Source organism: Myotis davidii, unplaced genomic scaffold (assembly GCF_000327345.1).
Source record: "Myotis davidii unplaced genomic scaffold, ASM32734v1 scaffold1565, whole genome shotgun sequence".
NCBI classification, from domain to species: domain Eukaryota; kingdom Metazoa; phylum Chordata; class Mammalia; order Chiroptera; family Vespertilionidae; genus Myotis; species Myotis davidii.
Genome location: NW_006295743.1, coordinates 105,013 through 125,114, shown reverse-complemented (window position 1 = coordinate 125,114; position 20,102 = coordinate 105,013). Strand labels below are relative to the sequence as shown.

General features: G+C 41.2%; 1 protein-coding gene across 1 annotated transcript in view; it reads right to left on the bottom strand.

Moving 5' to 3' along the window:
• APBB1IP (amyloid beta precursor protein binding family B member 1 interacting protein) overlaps positions 1-20,102 on the bottom strand; it is a 109,759-nt gene that overhangs the window by 22,925 nt on the left and 66,732 nt on the right. Inside the window, exons 8-10 of the mRNA XM_015568244.1 lie at positions 4,505-4,591; positions 3,654-3,817; positions 1,706-1,862 (exon numbers count right to left, since the gene is read on the bottom strand). Of these exons, the coding sequence (XP_015423730.1) occupies positions 1,706-1,862; positions 3,654-3,817; positions 4,505-4,591 (408 nt within the window). The remainder of the gene's footprint in view (positions 1-1,705; positions 1,863-3,653; positions 3,818-4,504; positions 4,592-20,102) is intronic.

Here is a 20,102-nt window from a genome sequence, read left to right as displayed (position 1 = left end):
GTTTCCTCCTTTCCTATGTTGGTTTAAAATAAAAAGCTTACTATATTATACTTGCGGTTAACTATATGACATTTGACATTTTATTTTTTATTGGAAAAATGTTGAATTTTAGGTAATTTATTGAAGCATCTATCATGTTTAGTTTCCTAAATGACAAGCCTGCATTTTAAGAGGCAAAGGAGTTCACCTAAGGCGAAATGGCGTGCCACAGGCCCAAGAGTGGAGTGAAAGATTCTACTGCTGTTCTGGCACCTGCACATGGACCCCCAGGGTCAGCGCTGACTAGTTAACCTTGAGGCATCATTATTGACAAGACAAGGTAACCAGCCACTTCATCAGAAATGTCATTTTGGCTTTTGCCATCACTAAGTCAGTGATGGATTTCATGATTGAGCATTAAAAAAAAAAGTCCCCTTCAGGAGGAACAATGAGAGGTAAATGTGATGCTAAGGAAAACAGCACACACTTCATGCACTTCTTCCTGAGGAAAAAAGATTCCTTTCATACTTCCTCTTTATTGTCCATGGTGTTGCTATGGAAACAGAAATCTCTCCCCCATGTATAACATGCACTGTGAAGACTGCTACCTCTAATCTACATATTTGGTTACACTTCAGTTACAAATTTGTTCTATTACTCTTCCCCCACATCACATTCTATAATTCTTTACCTAGTTAGTGAATAGAGTGAAGGACAGAATTGCTACACCTCAGTGCCCAATTATTCCTTTATTTATGGTTGTTGTTTTTTTCTTATATGATATTTTCTTCTAGATTTTCAAAGTTTTAGCTTTTTAATTAGAAAAATAAAACATATTCATTATAATTTAAAGAACAATGCATATATACCTAATAAAATGAAAATCTTCCTTCATCATTCCTTATTCTAATTCCACTCTTTTCTCCATAAACTATTGTTAATAGTTTAGTAGTATTCTTCCACATGTTTTTGGGAAAGCACTTATACACATATGTATGTGGAGATATCATACATACATACATATTCTTACACACACACAATTTTTGAAACATGAGTGAAATTTTACTATAAATACCATTTTATACCAATTTACCTTCCAACCTCTGTGCAAGGGAGTGCCATTTTTCTTCCACTCCTTTGGATAGTATCAATATTGTTAATATTATCAATCTCATGGGAGGAAATATTTCACTATTTAATTTACATTTCCCTGCTTTTAGTAAGATAACGTTTAACTTATTCAGTGGCTACTGATATTCCTTTTCCTGTCAATTCTCACTAAATAAGCTTTGACCTTTTTTTATGAGTGTGTTTATCTTGTTCTTATTGATTTGCTGAACTCTTTGTATTTTATTGTTCTTCATAGTTGATTATACATGCTGCAGATGTACTCTCGGACTCTATAGCTAGTCTTTAATTTCTTGTTTGGATCTTTGGCCACGAGGAATTAAGAACAACGTTGTACATCAAACCTGTCAATTTTCTCCTTATAATCTTGGGTTCTTGGTCTTGTTTAAGAAGGCTACTCCACCCCTAAATTATGAAATTATTAATGTGTATTTCTTCTAAGGTTTTATATTCCTTTTTCTTAAATGTGTTTAATTAATCTAGAATTTGATTTAGAACATGGTATAAGGCCTAAATTTATTTTTCTAAGTGGATGTACGTTTTTTTCAATGCTACTTATTGAATAGCACATTTCCCTCCTTTGCTATAAAATGCTTACTTTAATTTCCTTTCTATTAGATGGCTCTCTGTTTATCTGCTTGTCTCTACCTGTCCTACGTTTGTCTAATGTTTTTTTGAGGAGGAATTCTACCTTAATGTTCTTCACAATTTTTGTGGTGTCATCTTTCTGATTAATTTTAGAAACAGTCTGTGAACTTCAAGTAAAATGAATTCAACTGAAATTTTTCTTGGGATTGAATATATAGAAAATTTGTGGGGAAGAATTAATCTTTCCATCTAGTAACATGTTACATTTCTATTCATTCAGTTATTTCACTTTCTTTATTAAATTTTATATTTTATGCCACATAAGCTTTCAACATTTCTTGTTGATTGTTAGGTATTTTGTATTTTTTATTTCTGCTATGCATGAAACCTTTTGCTTTATATTTTAATTTGCATATTGTTTGTGTAAAGAAAAACAATCTCTTATTTGGTAAGTTTATTTGATCCTAATAGTGTTTCCATTGAGTGTCTTATATAGTTAGACAATTGTGTCAACTGTGAATAAAGATAATTTTTGCCTCTTCTTTTCCAATAATTACATTTTTATTCTTTTTCTTGACTTACTGGCTAATTCCTCCACTCCACTGTTAGTAGCAGCTGTGAGAGAAAGTATGTTGTCCTATAGTAACATCACTAAGGGTGTTGTTTGTAGTAGGTTTATCTATGCCTCATTTATATGTGAATGCCAAAGACATAGCATTTCTAAAACAAAACAAATCATGAGTGGGTCAACTGTGATGACCCCAGAGTAGGACTGGACTGAAGATGGCACAGCTGGGACTGTATCAGTAGGAGCTACTAGTAGCTGCCTTAGACCAAGCATTACCCATAATGCCTCTCCTGCATTCCAATAGAGATAACATTGTCTTATAGATTCTGGGCACAGACCTGCATATTCATCACGACTTCACCTGCATGGGGTGGTGTTTTAAGCCTATCAGAAGAAGCCTGCAATTTGTGAATATTCCATTTGGTGGTGTCTGGTTTGGGCAGTGCAGGCAAAATGTTCTGGCTCACCCCAGATATAGATGAGAGAGATTCTAAAGTTTTCAAAGATAAACAAAAGGTGGAAAAGCCCTGAGCCTCTAAGAAGGGTCTTTGAAAAAGATAATGGTCAAAATGAGAGTTAAAATGATATTTCAAAGAAGAACTTACTCTATGCTTATGGATTTGAGGCACTAACTGAATCACCAAGTAAAAATTAAATGACGTCTGAGGAACTCTGCTAAATTAGGAAAATGCATATAGTACACCTCAGAAGACAACTCAATGTTCAGAGGTTAAGGGCTAAAATCTAAATGAAGATCTATCAAGACTTCTAATACCTCTATGATCCCAGATAAAAGAAATTTTACTATGACTATAGAACAAAATAGTCAATACAGGGGGGAAAGTTCTCAGGAATAAGCATACAAAGTAACAAATTAATCTCTAGAGAAATACGCTGGGCATAATTTTTTTGTTGTGGTTGTTAATCCTCACCCAAGGATTTTTTATTTTATTTTATTTTTATTTTTTAGAGAGTGGAAGGGAGGGGGAGAGACAGAGAGAGAGAAACATAGATGTGAGAGAGACACATTGATTAGCTGCCTTCTGCACCCGCCCTGACTGGGGCAAGGGATCAGGCCTGCAACCGAGGTATGTACCTTGATAGGAGTCGAACTCAGAACTCTTCAGTCTGTGGGCCGACTCTCTAAGCACTGAGTCAAACTGGCTAGGTCTTGGTCATAATTTTTGAACCCTGACTTTAAACAGATAAAATTCTTCACCTTCAAGAGAGAGCTATGGAAATATTACAAGAGGATTTCTATAAATCTATCCCAATAGGGTGAATATTAGTATAAATATTGTAATAACATCACTCTCACAACAAAGTAAGTGTATTTAAATTGCCACCTGAAGATTTCTTTAGTTTCACTTCCATGACACTTTTTTTTTACTAGATTTTTCCCTTTCTAACCTTAGTCTTCCCTTTGGGTACATAATAAATTCCAGAAGCTCGTAAAAGGAAATAGCGCCTTTTCCAGGATTTCTTTCCATCTTCTTTCAAATAAAGAGCTCCTTCCAGTTCTGGCACAATGACAGATGTTCCACAGAAGCTTTCCTGAAATTGAGATTCCAATTATATAAACACATGAAAGGTAAAATACATTTTGTTCACATTTAAACAAACTGTGGCAAACTAGCCTTTAAGCTAATAGTTATTTTTGTCTACAGCTCTGATTGAAGGTATTTATACATATAAAAGCCTAAGCAACCGTTATGACCAAATGACAGGAATGACTGGTTGACCAGTAGCTATGATGCTCACTGACCACCAGGGGGCAGACACTCAATGCAGGAGCTGCCCCCTCAATGTACTCCCACAGCCAACCTCCCGCCACTGGCTAACCTCCCACCGCTGGCCAACCTCCCGCACCCCTTCCCCTGTCCCTCTCCTTGGCCTGGCAGGCCCCAACAGGGACTGTGTGAGATGGCCTGATTGGCCCTGATCGCTGGCCAGGCCTAGGGACCCCACCCGTGCATGAATTCATCCACCGGGCCTCTAGTATATTTATATTGCATGCTGTTTGCCTAAAGAGAGTGAGAACTCCATGGTGCTTAAGAGTCCTGGCTCCTGAATTAGACTTCAAGGCTTCTTGACCACTTAGCACTGTGACAGTGGGAAAGTAACTAAACCTCAGTTTCTTTCCTTGAAAGAATGGAGCAATAATAGCCCCAACCTCATAAGGAAGTTTGTGAGTACAGGTAAAGTCCTCCCCTTTTCTTCTATTGTGCAAAATTAACTTACCTCCAGTAAGCATTCCTTGTTCTTAGCATTCATCTTCTCATTTGTTTCCTTGCTTTCTTTTTTTCCTTTGTTATCCAAGTAAAAATTCTAAATAAAATATTAAAAGATCAGATCAGTTAGTCTTCGTCACCATGCCAGTCACCGAGGAACTTGCGGTCTTGCTGGAGAGAGATGCACCGTAGGAAATAAACTGGGAACCACAGTGCAAGCTCTCTGTCAACCACAAGCTCACCGAGGGCCTCCTGCGTGCTGACTGCCGCATGACTGGGCAGACGCACACCTCCTCTCTCTCCCATAGTGCACCATCAATGAGGAAACAAACACAAGATTGAAAACACTGGCAGAGGACACAACATCATTTGGTTGTTAACTTCTGTGGCCTAGATTTACAACATGTGGAAAAGCTGGAAGCTGGGAGGCCTAGGGCTGGACTGAAGGTGGAGCGCATGTTCCACATCCAGGAGGGAGCTGCTGGGCTGGTGGGCGCCATGTACGATTCCAAGGCCCCGTGGGCTAGAGGCTCTGGCTTATCAGGAGAAGCCTGGAGTCTGGATTTTTGTAACTGTTGGCAACTAATTTTAATTTTAAAAACGGTGGGTCAATCACAACACAGAGGGTGCTGCTCGGCAACCCCTCAGGACAGACAGAAGTAGAGCGGGCTTTTCTTGAAAGAGAGCCAGCCTAACCAAGGCAGGGAAGATCATGGCACTCACAAATGGGTGCATATTCTCTAAGCAGAGTCTGTATAAATCTAGGTATCGTAACTTGTTAATACTGAATATTGATACGGTGCTTGAAACTAAATGTTAAATGCTTAAGTTTCAAAAAAAAAAATCATGATCATACAAGGGCTACGTTTTACATCACCAGTGTAGCTGAAGTGTCAATGTACAAAGTGATTAGTATGAGTGACCGCTGCCATAGTTGAGGACTTTTATGTGAAAATGTAGAGCAGCAGTCCCCAACCTTTTTTTGGCCATGCCCATCTAAGCATCTCTAAATCCTGATGCCCCTCCTCCTTGGCATATAATTCTTATTATTCCAAAAGTGAACTCCTATTCACGTGAAGGAAGCCTAAAAGACAATTAACTTGGTCTAAACAAGCTTCCAGAGAACATGGCATCCATGAAAGAGAAAAATAAAAGAACAAAAGGACAGCTGAAGTACTGAGGAAGAAATCACTAAGAAATTGTTAAAAAATAATAATCCGAAGTGATATGGAAAAATAGCAAATAAAGTTTCAAAACCTATAATAGAGAAATGCCTAAATGCCTAAATATGTCACAATATATATTTATATACTATACGTGAGGACCCTAGAACCATAAGAAATGCAAAAAATTCACTGTTAATAACTCATTCTTGAATTGCCCTCCTTAAAAATCAAATTGCCCCTCTGTGGGGCATGTGCCCCATGTTGGGAATGACGGATATAGAGTTTTACAAAAAAATACATGAAAAAATGTATTAAAACTAGAACATATACCTCTGGAGCACAGTGAATGAATTAAGGGCCCTCCTGAATGTAGACACAGAAGTTTATTTGTACTAGAGGAGTGCTTCTGCATGTGTGATCCCCAAACCACCTTGTTGCTCAATAAAATTTATGGTCCTGGCCTCCCAACAAACTAAACAGACATTTCTGGTGCAGAGCCTGGGAATCTGAATTCTGACATTCTTCCTGGATAAATTTTATTCCTATTGAAGTTTGAGTACAGAGTGTACTGGACACAGAGTTAGGAAGCAAACTGCCGGGCAAATAAGATTTGCAAAATTAGGATATCTCCCAAAAATAGCAGGCATAAAAATGGTGACTTAAACAGAGGGAAAAAGTCAAGTACAATTCCTTTGATAATTTTTTTATTGAATTATCTTGTAATATGTTTTCAAGGCTTTTAACTTCTACTTGTTATTTGGATGGATAGTAGATTGTGAATTAATGTGATTTCGTATAGAGTTCAGAAACTATCTTAATTTTTACATGTTTGGCTTGAAGACTATGACTTGCTATAATCGATAACAAATATCACCTGCCAGGACTCTACACTAAGGCCTTCCAGGTATGCTTTTCATTTCAGCCATTCAAGAACAACCCCGTAACTCGGGTGCCATTGCTATGATAAAGATCAGGAAAGCAGAAGGATTAAGTGATTTGCCCAAGGCCAGGCAGTGTCAGAGCTTTGAGTTTTTCCTAAATTTTCTAAGCTCTAAATCCCACAAAAGAGAAGCCAGCGCAGCTGTGGATGTACTTAATGCCACGGACTGTAACTTAAAAATGGTTAAAATGGTAATTTCTACATTATGTACTGACATACAAGGATTAAGTGATTTGCCCAAGGCCAGGCAGTGCCAGAGCTTTGAGTTTTTCCTAAGTTTTCTCATCTCTAAATCCCACAAAAGAGAAGCCAGCGCAGCAGTGTGGATGTACTTAATGCCACGGATTGTAACTTAAAAATGGTTAAAATGGTAAATTCTACATTATGTACCGGCATATTTTACCACAATAAAAAAACGAGATGACCTAGTCATGAGAGTGAACGCTGAGAGGGCCGCTAGCAAGCACACGTTGCTTGAGGGCCCCGGAAACGTATAAGTTGAAAGAATGAAACGAGAACACTCCATGGCATGTGCTTTTCATCCTCATCTGGGAACAGGAGAGAGTGTGTCACCGTCTGCAGGGACAGATAAGGGTCTTTCTAAACTGTGAAGGGCCCCACTTTCTAGGGTCCGGATCTGAGCCATGTCTTTCTCTGAGATTTTTTCTCTGAGATCCCTCTCTTTTTCAACTTCTGAATACCTTTTCCCCCTTTTCCCAGTGACGGTGCTACACTGTGCTTTTGTTCTGATGAGAATGCAAAACCACAAAGTAAATCTGAGCTGGAGAACAGGAGGGCGGTCCTTAGAAGGGACTGACTGCCCTTGGCCAGGACTTCCACCTGTCACCTGGTCAGCCGGCTCACTGCGAGCTGCTCTGTAGCAGCAGCAGAACTCGGGAGTTAACTCATTATCTGATGAAAAGAAACTGGACAATCAGGTGAATTCAGTCACAGCTTGATCCCTTCTGCATAGATTCTGAAAATGCAAGATGTGGGACAGCTGGATAGGAAAGAAACAGCAAATACATTACTTACTTAAATAGAACCCTTCTTGGAATAAAGAGTAAATCAAGCAAACAGTTATCATCCAAAAATAAATATTTGTGAGTAGCCTTTACATGTAAAATATCTGTTTTTAAGAAGCTCTATCACATTGAGAAAAGAAACAGAAATAGATGATAGATTGATGGACAGTTGACTATGAACAGGGATTGGCAAAAGTAGGCTTACAGAGTGAGTATACAAAAACAGTTTTTCATGTATTATTATTAATTTGTTAATTATTGTATGATTTATTATTATTAAGCTACTTTTTCCCACCCCTGTATTATCTGTAGGTAGGGGAGCTATAGAAGATACTTCATAAATTCAAAATGAGTGAAATTCTATAGGTTTTCAGAGAGGAAGACATCACTGTGGGCCAAGATGATCAAGGAAGACTTTACAGAGGAGGTCAAAGTCTGACTAGATCGTGAAAGATGTTCAATATTCAGATAGGAGTAAGGAGAGCATTTGAGGCAGGAAGAAAAGCATGTACAAAGGCCCAGATGTGGTTAAATATTGGGTCTCTGTGGACCACCAGTGAACACGGGTCTGGTTGGAGCTGGGGATTAATACAGCACATCCGAGGAAGGCCTGACCACCACTCTCAACTCTCCTCTACCGCCCTGTGCCAGGATACCCCTGCTGCCCGTGGTCAGGCGACTGTGCAGTGCCTGCCTAGAATGGGCAGTGCTCATTCCCTGGTCCCGCTGATGCCGGGTTTGGCTCCCTGACTTGTTTGGCCAACAACATGTAGGTGGAAGGGTCCATGCACAACTGTGAGCAGAGGACTTGCGAGGTGGTGGCATGTTTCCACTCATTCTCCTGCCCTTTCGCCACTCACCATGAGAAGGCTGTGTCACAAGTAGCTGCTGGGCTGAGGACAGTAAGAGGCATGCGGAACTACCTGAATCTGACTCACCATCCGGAGCCAAGAACAGCTGGCCTGCAGACACGGAGAGAGGAAATGTCTATAGCTGCAAGCCACTGGGATCCCGAGGCTGTTTTCACTGCATCCAAACCCTGACTAATACACACACCCACTCCGGCTGGTGAGAGGATCTATGAACTGAAGCCAAGGGCTGACTCTGCTTTAAAACAGTAGCCTGGGGACCATACATGTGATTATTGGATTACTGTATGACCTCTCCCACTGGGCCTGGCCCTGGGTGGTCACGATGAAGCTTGGTGGGAGAGGGAGGTTGGAAAGGTGTGGAGGGAAGATGCCATGAGGCGCCTTTCTCTCCCCGTGGCTGGCACCCTGCTACACCTGAGGGGAAGGAGGAAGTTGTGTCTCTCTCTCTTTTCCTCCTTCGAGCAGCCAACGGCAAAACACAACCACCACCAAATTTCAGTCAAGGAACAGAACAAACGAAGGAATGGAAATTGCCTAATGTAACGATAGTGATTATTGTCAGAGTGTGGGATCATGGATGATTTAAAGTTCCTCTCTCATTTTTCAACTTTTTAAAAACAATAAGTTGATATTATATTTGAAGTCAGGAAAATAAAAGATGTTATTAAGAGAAATAAAAGCCAATACCTTCTCTGAAACACAGATTTTCTGGAGACGAGCGATGAGTGGCCAATGTGAACACGGAAGTGCTGCTCCCTCGCCAGACACAGTCCTCAGTCCGTAGGACCCTCTGTTTCAGGCACCGACACTGGTCTTTGCATAGCAGGGCTACATGCCAGCACAGCCAGGGAAACAAAACCCTTTAGGGTGCGGCTGACTTCCATGTGAACATCTGGCCCTTTCTCAGGAGGAGCGGACCCCCTGCGAGGAATCAACTGGGAAGGACTTTCCTAATGACAACCAGACTGAAAAACGAAGCTGCTTCTTGAATCAAGCTGTTTTTATTAGGACAGGAAGGTTCTATTGCCCCAAAACTCTTTACCCAAAAGAGGCAGTACCACCCAGGTAAGAGGGGCCCCTGTCTTGACACCTTGCTGTAAAGGGTCCCTGTTCTGACCCCAGCCAGCCACTCCCCTGCTCACTCTGAACCTACAGCAGCTCTAAAATATAAAGCTTATTATTATTATTATTTTTTTTAAAAAAAACACACCTTAAATGGATGCTAGTGAGAATTAAATTGCCATGGAACTGTAGTGAATTTTTGTTGGATAACTTTTTAAAATGTCAACATTTATAATATGCTGCACACTGCATTATTTGCATTTATTTAAACTGAGAAAAACTGTGTATGTCAACATACAAATGCGTGAGGTATACATAGCTTTTCAAACTTCTTCAAGGGAGTATCAAGCACAGAAGTTTGGTGTCCGTTCATAGAGGCATCTACGTGAGCCGAGATCTCTATGTGGGAAGAGACGAGTGAGCAGAATTGGGGGGTGTGCCGAGAGGAAGGACAGGGCTTGTGGAGGGACAGAGTGAGAGAGGGAAACAGGCTGAGGGAGGGCTGGGGTAAAGTTGCTGCTGCCATGGTCCCTGCTCCAGCCCCTGAAAGTCCTGGTCATGCTTCCTTTCATTCGTCTGTATCGTTTCAACAATGACTTTTAAAAAAATTCTAATTAGGGCAGTTTCTGTCCTCATGACCAAGCAAACCCCAATGACAGTTTGTGGCAGTGTCTGCGCACTCAGACTTCAGCGATGGCTCTGAGGAACCACTGACCATCTTGGATCCTCGCCAGGACCCAATCGTTAGGCTCATGCGTGGTTCCTGCACCTTAGGGATGAAGCTAAAACAATGAGTGTCCCAAAGAGCTGGTAAGTCTCTCTTTAATGGAATAGGGCACAACAGAAACCAGTATGGGAATTCATTGCTCTGTGTTTCCTCATTTTCAATGGGGTGATGTGTTATAAAATCCTGGTGGAATTCCTTTTAAAAAAACATATATTTTTATTGATCAGAGAGGAGAAGGGAGAGGGAAAGAGAGATAGAAACATCAATGATGAGAGAGAATCATCTACTGCCTGCCTCCTACATGCCCCCTACTGGGGCCTGAGCCCACAATCCAGGCATGTGCCCTGACCAGAATCACCTCAGTGAATGGTGCCAGAATCTAATTCCTGAGTCTGAAACCAGAGTGTCATTGTCTTTCCTGCCTCCTCCTTCTATGCTTCCCTATTATTCACCATATTTTGCAAATCCTTCCTCCTGTTAAACATCTCCCAGTGCACTCCATTCTATTATCATTTCTTGCTGGGCTTCTGTAACCATCTCTCCATAACAAGGCAGCTTTTGCTTTGCTTCCTCCAAGTCCATTCTCCACAGTGCAGAAACACCAAATTAGTTAAAAAATTTCCCTGCTGTGTATTTGTCTTTAAGACTTTTGGCCCACTTTTCAAGTTTTTTCTTTCTCGTTTAATCTCTATTTCATTCTTAGCCAGTTTAGCTTGTTTGACATCTACTCCTAAGTTTTGGGTTTCTGGTGGGGTACATGAGAGGGATGTTAGTGCAAACCAACAGTCTGATGCCACTGGCCTTGGTACTGCTGCCAAACAGGAAGTGGCTGGGTCCTGGCCGGGTGTTAGGCCTCCACCAGCTTTGACAGGCATGGAGGTGGCAGAAAAAACAATGAACAGCACCTCTGCCTACTCTCAGTGGCTTCAGAATCTTCCATCTTATAATCTCCTGCAGATAGCAATTCACTCATCATCTCTATTTCATAACTCATGTTTCTGTAAGAACAAAGTCCTAACCCTAAAGAGAAAAAGTACCCACTGCACAGAGGCATAGAGAGTAGGGATAAGGGCAAACCGTGGACTTTGCCTGTTGACAGATATCGACTGTAGATCAATTTTGCCCTGATCTAGGATGAGTGAAGAAGAAGCAACATCACGCTTATGACAAAATACTGTAGGACCTCAGGAGAAATACCAATCTGAAAGACTTTACCAACAACATATCTATACAATTAGTGAACTTCAGGATTCAGAAGAAAGTTGTAGGAAATTATTATCTCCAGGAGAAGGTGGTAAGATAGATAGAAAAGTATTTCCGGGGGAAGGGTCTCATGCAAACTCAACCTGGAAAATGGTCCAAATACTATCCATGAAGAGTACTGATCAGAAGATAGATTATTCAACCAAACATTGAGAAAATAGAGATACTTCAAATCAGTCCCTTAAAAAATGCATCCATTTCAATTTTGGCCTTTATATTTGATTGTAAATTAGGAGAACTATTTACTTATAATAAGAACATATTATTATCCCAAAATATTCACTAGGAAGATTTCTGCTCACCCCTATGACACAGTAGCTTGACATAGTGATCAAAGCTCCACAAAAATAAGTAGAAAAGCCCTAACCAGTTTGGCTCAGTGGATAGTGTTGGCCTGTGAACCAAAGGGTCTTGGGTTTGATTCCGGTTAAGGGCACATACCTTGGTTGTGGGCTCCTCCCCAGCCCGGGCCCTAATCAGGGCGCATGCATGAGGCAACCAATCGATGTGTTTCTCTCACATCGATGTTTCTGTCTTTCCCTCTCTCTTCCACTCTCCTAGAAATCAATGGAAAAATATCCTCGGGTGAGGATTAAATGGGTATTCAAATGGAAATAAACACTTGAAAACATACTCAAATCAGTGGCAATAGGAAAATTCAACTTAAAACCACAGAAGAGAACACTACACACACAAAGAACAGCTAAAAAAAAAAAAAAAAAAAAACAAGCACCCCCCCCCCACCCCCCAAAACAAACAAACAAAACCCAATAAACCTGGTAACACCAATGGCTGGCAAGCATCTGGAAGTACAAGAATTCTCATACAATGCTAATGAGAGGGCAAATCATAGAGTCACTCTGGAAAACAGCTTGGCACTATTTACTAAAGCCAAATATATGCATAAGCTATGATTCAGCAATTGCACTCATAGGTCTGTATGCAAGAGAAAAGTCTACATGTGTTCAACGAAGACATGTATGTGCAAGAATGTTCCCAACAGTGCTACTTGTTAAAGCCCCAAACTAGAAACAAATCAAATGTCCATCAATAATATAATGAATAAACATATTTTGGTAAAATCACACAATGGAATACTAAACTGCAGGGAAAAAGAATAAGTTATTCTATATGCAACAGTACAAATGAAAGCTGGATTTAAAAAGCTAACCACAGAAGAGACTATGATGTGATTACATTTTACATAAAGTTCAGAAAGAGGAAAAGGCAACACTAGGAGAGATCAGAATGGTGAATGCCTTTGTAATGGGGCTAACAGCTGGGGAAGGGCAGAGGGAGGCACTGTTAATGCTCTACATCTGATGTGAGTAGTAACTGAGTGGGTATGTTTAGTTTCTAAAAATTCCTAGAACGTAGTTATGTCTTGTGCACTAATTCATTAGACACGGTGACAAAATGCAGACATCCACTTATACCCATTCTCCTCTTCCTCTTCTTATTTAACAATAGTATAGCCATGTTACACAACTGCTGGGCACAATTCTTTTTTTAAAAAAAATTATCTTTATTGTTGGAAGCATTACAGGTAGGCCTGTAATGTCTCCTTTTTTCTTCCATTAAACCCTTCACCTCACTCCCATCCCTTCCCCAGGCCTTCACTGCACATTGTCTGTGTCCATGGGTTTTGCATATATGCATATAAGTTCTTTTCTATGTACAATATCATGTTATCTGTGAATAATGAAAATTTTACTTCTGCTTCTCCAATTTGGATGCCTTTTATTTCTTCTTGTCTGATTGCTATGGCTAGTACTTCCAGTACTATGTCGAACAGGAATGGTGAAAGTGGGTATCCTTGCCGTGTTCCTGTTCTTAGGGGAAAGGGTTTTAGTTTTTTCCCATTGAGTATGATTTTGGCTGTGGGTTTGTCATATAAGGCTTCTATTATGTTGAGGTAAGATCCTTCTTCCCACCTTGTGAGAGTTTTTATCAAGAAAGGGTGTTGGATTTTGTCAAATGCTTTTTTTGCATCAATGGATATGATTATACTATTTTTATCTCTCAGTTTGTTTATGTGATGTATCACATTTATTTTTTTGCGGATATTGTACCATCCTTGCATTAAATAAATCCCACTTGGTCATGGTATATTATCTTTCTAATGTAATGCTGGATTCGATTTGCTAGAATTTTGTTGAGAATTTTGCGTCTATGTTTATGAGGGATATTGGCCTTTAATTCTCTTTCTTTGTATTGCCTTTATCTGGCTTTGGGATTAGGGTAATGCTGGCTTCATAGAATGAGCTTGGAAGTGTGCCTTCCTCTTGAGTTTTTTGGAATAGTCTGAGGAAGATAAGTTTTATTTCTTATTTGAATGTTTGATAAAACTCTCCTGTGAAGCTGCCTGGTCCTGGGCTTTGGTTTGTTGGAAGTTTTTGATTACTGCTTCAATTTCCTCCATACTTATTGGCCTATTCAAATTTTTTTATTCCTCCTGGTTGAGTCGTATTTTTCTAGGAATATGTACATTTCTTCTAGGAATATGTACCAGTTTGTTTGAGTTGCTCATAGTATTTTTTTATGATTCTCCAGATTTCTGTGGGATCTGTTGTTTTTACACCTCTTCCGTTTCTGATTTAGTTTATTTGGGTCCTCTCTCTTTGCTTCTTGGTGATCCTGGCTAGAGGTTCATCAATCTTGTTTATCCTTTCAAAGAATCAGCTCTTGGTTTCATTGATCTTTTGTATTGTTTTTTTGGTCTCTATGTCATTTATTTCCACTCTGATCTTTATTATTTTCTTCCTTCTGCTTATGCGGGGTTTTGCTTGTTGCTCTCTTTCAAACTTTTGAATTAGGAGAGACTTTGCCTGTGTCCCAATATGTGGCCTCTTTGAAAATGTTCCATGTGCACTTGAGAAGAATGTATATTCTGTAGTTTTGGGGTGGAATGTTCTGAAGATGTCAATGAAGTCTATCTGATCTAGTGAGTCATTTAGGGTTGAAGTTTTTTTGCTAATTTTTTTTGTCTAGAGGATTTATCCAGTGATATTAATGGGCTATTAAAGTCTCCTACTATGATTGTGTTGCTGTCAATCTCTTCTCTGATGTCTTCTATAATTTTTTTTAATGTATTTGGCTGCTCCTGCATTGGGTACATAAATGTTTACCAGAGTTATTATCCTCTTGTTTTATTGATCCCTTTATAATTATGAAGTGCCCTTCTTTGTCTCTTGTTATGGTCTTCACTTTGAGGTGTATTTTGTCAGATATAAGTATTGCTACCCCTGCTTTTTTTTTTTCATTTCCATTTGCGTAACACAGCGGTTCTCAACTTGTGGGTCGCGACCCTTTTGGGGGTCGAATGACCCTTTCACAGCGGTTGCCTAAGACCATCGGAAAACACATATATAATTACTTATTGTTTTTGTGATTAATCACTATGCTTTAATTATGTTCAATTTGTAACAATGAAAATACATCCTGCATATCAGATATTTACATTAAGATTCATAACAGTAGCAAAATTACAGTTATGAAGTAGCAACAAAAATAATTTTATGGTTGGCGGTTACCACAACATGAGGAATTGTATTAAAGGGTCACAGCATTTGGAAGGTTGAGAACCATTGGCCTAATAGATATTTTTCCATCCTTTCAAGTTCAGTCTGTGTGAGTCCTTTGTTCTGAGGTTAGTCTCCTGTAGACGGCATATGTATATGTCATGTTTTCTTATCCATTCAGTCACTCTATGTCTTTTGATTGGAGCATTTAATCCATATTACGTTTAATGTTATTATTGATAGGTACTTGTTTGTAGCCATTTCTATACTTTATACCTGTGTTCCTTCCTCCCTTTCTATTTCTTCTTTTTACAACATTCCCTTTAGCATTTCTTGCATTTCTGGCTTGCACCACTTCATTTATGAATTGAATATCCAGTCTTGCTGGATAGAGTATTCTTGGATTCAGACCTTTGCTTTGCATCACTTTGTATACTTCATTCCATTCCCTTCTAGCTTGATGTGTTTCTTGTTTCTCTTGAGAAATCATTTGATAATCTGATGGGGAATCCTTTGTAAGTAACTCTCTGTCTCTCGCAGCTTTTAAGATTCTCTGTCGTTAACATTTGCCATTGTAATTATGACGTGTCTTGGTGTGGGTCTTTTGGGATTCATCTTGCTTGGGACTCTGTACTTGTGTAACTTTTTTCTTCCCCATACCAGGGAAATTTTCTGTCATTATTTCTTTAAATAGATTCTCTAAAACTTGCTGCTCTTCTTGTCCTTCTGCCACCCCTATTATACATATGTTACTTTGTTTTGTGTTGTCCCAAAGCTCCCTTAGGCTCTCCTCCTGCTTTTTAATTTTTTTCTCCAGTTGCTGTTCAGATTGGGCTTGTTTCTCTACCTTTTCTTCTAACACACTAATTTGGTCCTCTGCTTCTTCTAGTCCACTGTTGAAACCTTCCATGGTGTTTTTGATTGTAGCTATATCACTTTTGATTTCTTTCTGATTTTTGCATAAGTTGTCGATATTCTCGTCCATCCATTTTATGAACTGTATGACCATTACTCTGCATTCTTTTTCTGTCTTGTTGATTGCCTCCGTTTCACTTATTTCCTTTCTTGGTGATTCATCTTTTTCTTTCCTCTGGGCATTGCTTCATTGTCTCTCCATTCTAACTATCACCAGAAGGTCCAATCACCAAGTTGTGGTGGCCTGGGTCATGTGCTGTGGGAGCTTTGCACCACCTGTCACTGAAGAGCTCTGACACCAAGACATGTGGCTGCCGTGGGTCTGTGGGAGCCCCGCTAGCCCAGGATAAGAGTCACTGGCACTCAGTGTGGCCTCGTGCATACACCTAGAATGAGAGACCCCACCTGCATGGTGCTGAAAAAGAGGCTCTGCTGTTGTGTGCCAAAAATCAGAGTCCCCTAGCATGCACCAGGAGTCAGTGTCCCCCTGTTCCTGCACTGAGAATTGAGTATTGTAGTATTTATTGCTTGGTGTGGCCTCGCGCTGAGAATCAGGTCCCTGTGTGCGCATGCACCGAGTATTGGAGTCACTGGCTCTTAGTGTGTGTGTACGCAGAATCAGGGAACCCATGTGTGGGTGATGAGAAACAGAGTGAAGTCACTGGTGCTCAGTGCTGCCTCTCGTGTGGAGAATGAGGGTCCACACGAGACCCTCACATGAGGAATGAGGGTCTGCTTGGGGGACCAGGTTGAGGGTCCACCAGAATGAGGGTCCACCCCCCACACACACACATGTAGAATGAGGGTCTGCTTGGGGGACCAGGTTGCACAGCTGCCCTGTGTCGGTGGGAGGTCCACTCCTGCACCGTGGGAGACAGACTTCCATGTGCCCTCAGCCAGAATCAAAGTCAGGTGGCACAGTTGCCCTGAGTGGGCCCGGGGTCTGGTTGCGGGAGTACGCACTGCGGGAAACAAACTCCCTGTGACCATGTGCCCAGACTCAAATTCAGCACAGCCTCCCTGTGTGGGCAGGAGGCTTGCTTACACAGATAAGGTCTAGCAATTCCTACATAGCTGCAGAGGGCTGGTGGGGTGGGGGATGGGCTCTGTGACTCACAGAAATCTGTGGCTGGGGTGCCTGGAGTCTTGGTCTCCCTGGGTCTGCAGCTGTGGTCACAGGTCTTTTACCTGAGTGGCTGTAGGGTCCCAGTTTGCATCTGAGACCAGATTGGGTGGTGGCGAGGCTAGGATCCTAGTCTCAAGCATGTTCTTCATGATGGCATGATTTCTGTGCCAGCGGTGTTCTCCCCGGAGTGTTTGTGGTGGCAGCGGGGTTTTGCCTTTTAAGACTGCTCTGTTTGGCAGCCCCCTGGAAGACTTGTAGGATCTGATTGTCTCTATCTCACACACACACACACACACACACACACACACACACCCACACACCCCACACACATGTAGACACACTCTTGTATTGCTCCCTCACTCTCTCACACATTCTCCCTTCCTACTTTTTTGCTGGTTGTCATCTTTTCTCCAGGATATTCTTTAGTTCAGCTATGTTCTTCTTAACTGCTGCTTGATTCTTATTCATTGTTTCTACTTTTTTTCATGCTAGTGTCGTTCTCACTGAGTTCCTTATAGTTCCCATTAAGTTGCTTGTAGTTCTCAGTTGTTTGAGCATCCTTTTAACCAGTACTCTGAGTTCTTTATCTGACAAATCGCTTGCCTTCATTTCATTTAGTTACCTTTCTGGCGAGTCCTCCTTTTCTTTCATTTTAGGGTTGTTTCTTTGTCTCCCCATTTTAGCAGTCTGGTAGTATGAGTGAGGAGAGGGGGCTGGGCACTCAGCTGGTAGAGGAGGCAAGGTGGGGTGGGGTCTGCTAGTGATGGAGGTGGGGTGGGCTAGGTGTTCCAATGTTCCAAGGGGTGGGCAGGTCTCACACTCCACTGGTCAAGGCAGAGGGGCAGGCAGGTGCTCCGCTGATTGAAGGGGCAGGGCAAGCTGGCATGTAGATCACCAAGGTGTCAGCGCAGACTGCCCATCAAGGCAGGGGACAGTTTGTCCGGGGGCCAAGGTTCAAGCATGCTGGGTTGCTAAAACTGTCTTGTGTGATTGGGGGCATTGGGTCCCAGCAGTGGGGTTGTGTGCACTTGTCTGTCATCTAAGGGACCTAGGACATGGCTGCTCCCTGCAGTCTCCTCCTGAGGAGGACCCTGGGGATCCTCCTAAATGGCGTGCTCTCCAATTACAAGCAGAGAGAAGTGCCTGATTGAGCAGCATGCGGCAGTGGCCGGCAGCTCCTCCATCAGGAGCACCCAAATAGCCTGACTGTAGTTCCCCCACTGACCAACAGATGCCCATCCACATTCATACCCATTGACACTCTCCCTCACCCCCACTCACCCACTCATATTCTTACTCTTGCTCCCATGCCTGCTGCCATGTTGGTTCTCTCGCTGGGTACTATTCTTATAGACTCAATATGGAGGAGTGGCCCTGAATGTAACTTCCCAAATTTAGCTATGTGTGTGGTTGTGTTACAGGATGGCAAGAAGCTAGAAAAATTCCAAGGCAGGAGGAATAGGGAAACTGAGACAAGAAAATTAAACAAAGCCAAACAATTTGACAGCCTGCAGCCAGCTTGCAAATATTAAACCCTTACCTTCTCCCAGCCAAGGACACTTGAGAGCAAATCATTAATGTATCTCCAAGGACAAAAAAGCCAGCAGTATTGGGGCTTGGAAAGATAATCACAAATCACGGGAAGTACAACAAAGTAAAAGGGGGATCTTGAAATTTAATCTGTACCAAGATATTTGGCAGAGGAATTTAAAAAATCTACAGATAGAAAAATATATAAGGCACCCCCCCCCAACTCGCTCCTCAGATTAGCCGAGAGAACCCATTTACACTTTATGCCAGATGATAAATTTACTTGCTTTGCTCCTTTGATAAATGTGTGTTTTACTATCCTGATAAATTTAACACAATTATCTGGAGTTACTCGTTTGAATTATTCATACAACAAGACAGGAATTGAGGAGAGGACAGCCCTCCCTCCTGCCCTCCCCACTCCCCAGACCCCACCCTCTGACTCAGGAGGATGTTCAACAACATCTCTCTGGTGTCTGTGAGAGGTGCCTGTAACAGCTGTTCTGGTAGAGACCACATTTCTCAGCTTCCCTTATAGTTCAATATCACCATGTAACTAAGTTCTGATCAATGGGATATGAGCAAAGTAAAAGGGCCATTTCCAGGTCTCTGCAGTAAGAAGTCTGGTGGTGTACTCCCCTGGCTCTTCCCCTCCTTATACAGACTGGAAATGGTCAAGTGGAAAGCAGCCTCAGATCTAGAGATGAAAGTTCAGCGTGGCAGAACCATTCTACTATATCTTCCAACCTATGTCTGGGCTGGTATGTGAGGAAGAAATAAGCTTCTAGTTCAGATGGCATTCTAACTAACAGAGGCGTTAAAGTGTGGGGTTGAAGGCAGTTATGGTTTGAAGACTTTGTATTTTTGTTTGCTATTTGTCACAAACAACAGTACTTAATTGCTTTGTTGCCAGTCTGCCACCACACAACTAGGGAAGACCCTTGAGGAAAGCACAGTACAGGGGAAAGAACATTTTCCTATTAGAAAGCTGCTCTAGAGTATCCTTTAATTCTGACTATAGTAAATGAGACCTGGGGTTTTTTTTTTTTTTAACCTGTAATATCTAAAGCTGTCTGGAGATCCAAGGCTCTCATCTGGGTCTACTATAGTTAAATTCTTTGACTTTCCTGAAAAGACTTAATGACCATCATGCAATTACAGTCGGCTGGAGGCCACAGTGGGAAAGCCTAGACTTCTGTGACATCCTTGTAGACACAACTTGAAGGAAGTTTTTCAAATATGGAGAATAATGCTTTTTATTACGTAGACTATAGAACTAAAGCACAAGAAGTTGTGTATTTTCCAGGTGTGCCTTTTGGTCATCCCAGCATCAATAAGCACCAAATATGAAGCACAAAGAAAGCAATATCTTCAAAATATGAAGCATTAATGGCCCAGGGTGCATAGAGGTATATAGAATTAATGTAGCCAAAGAGAAATAAGGACACAACAGAAGGACTA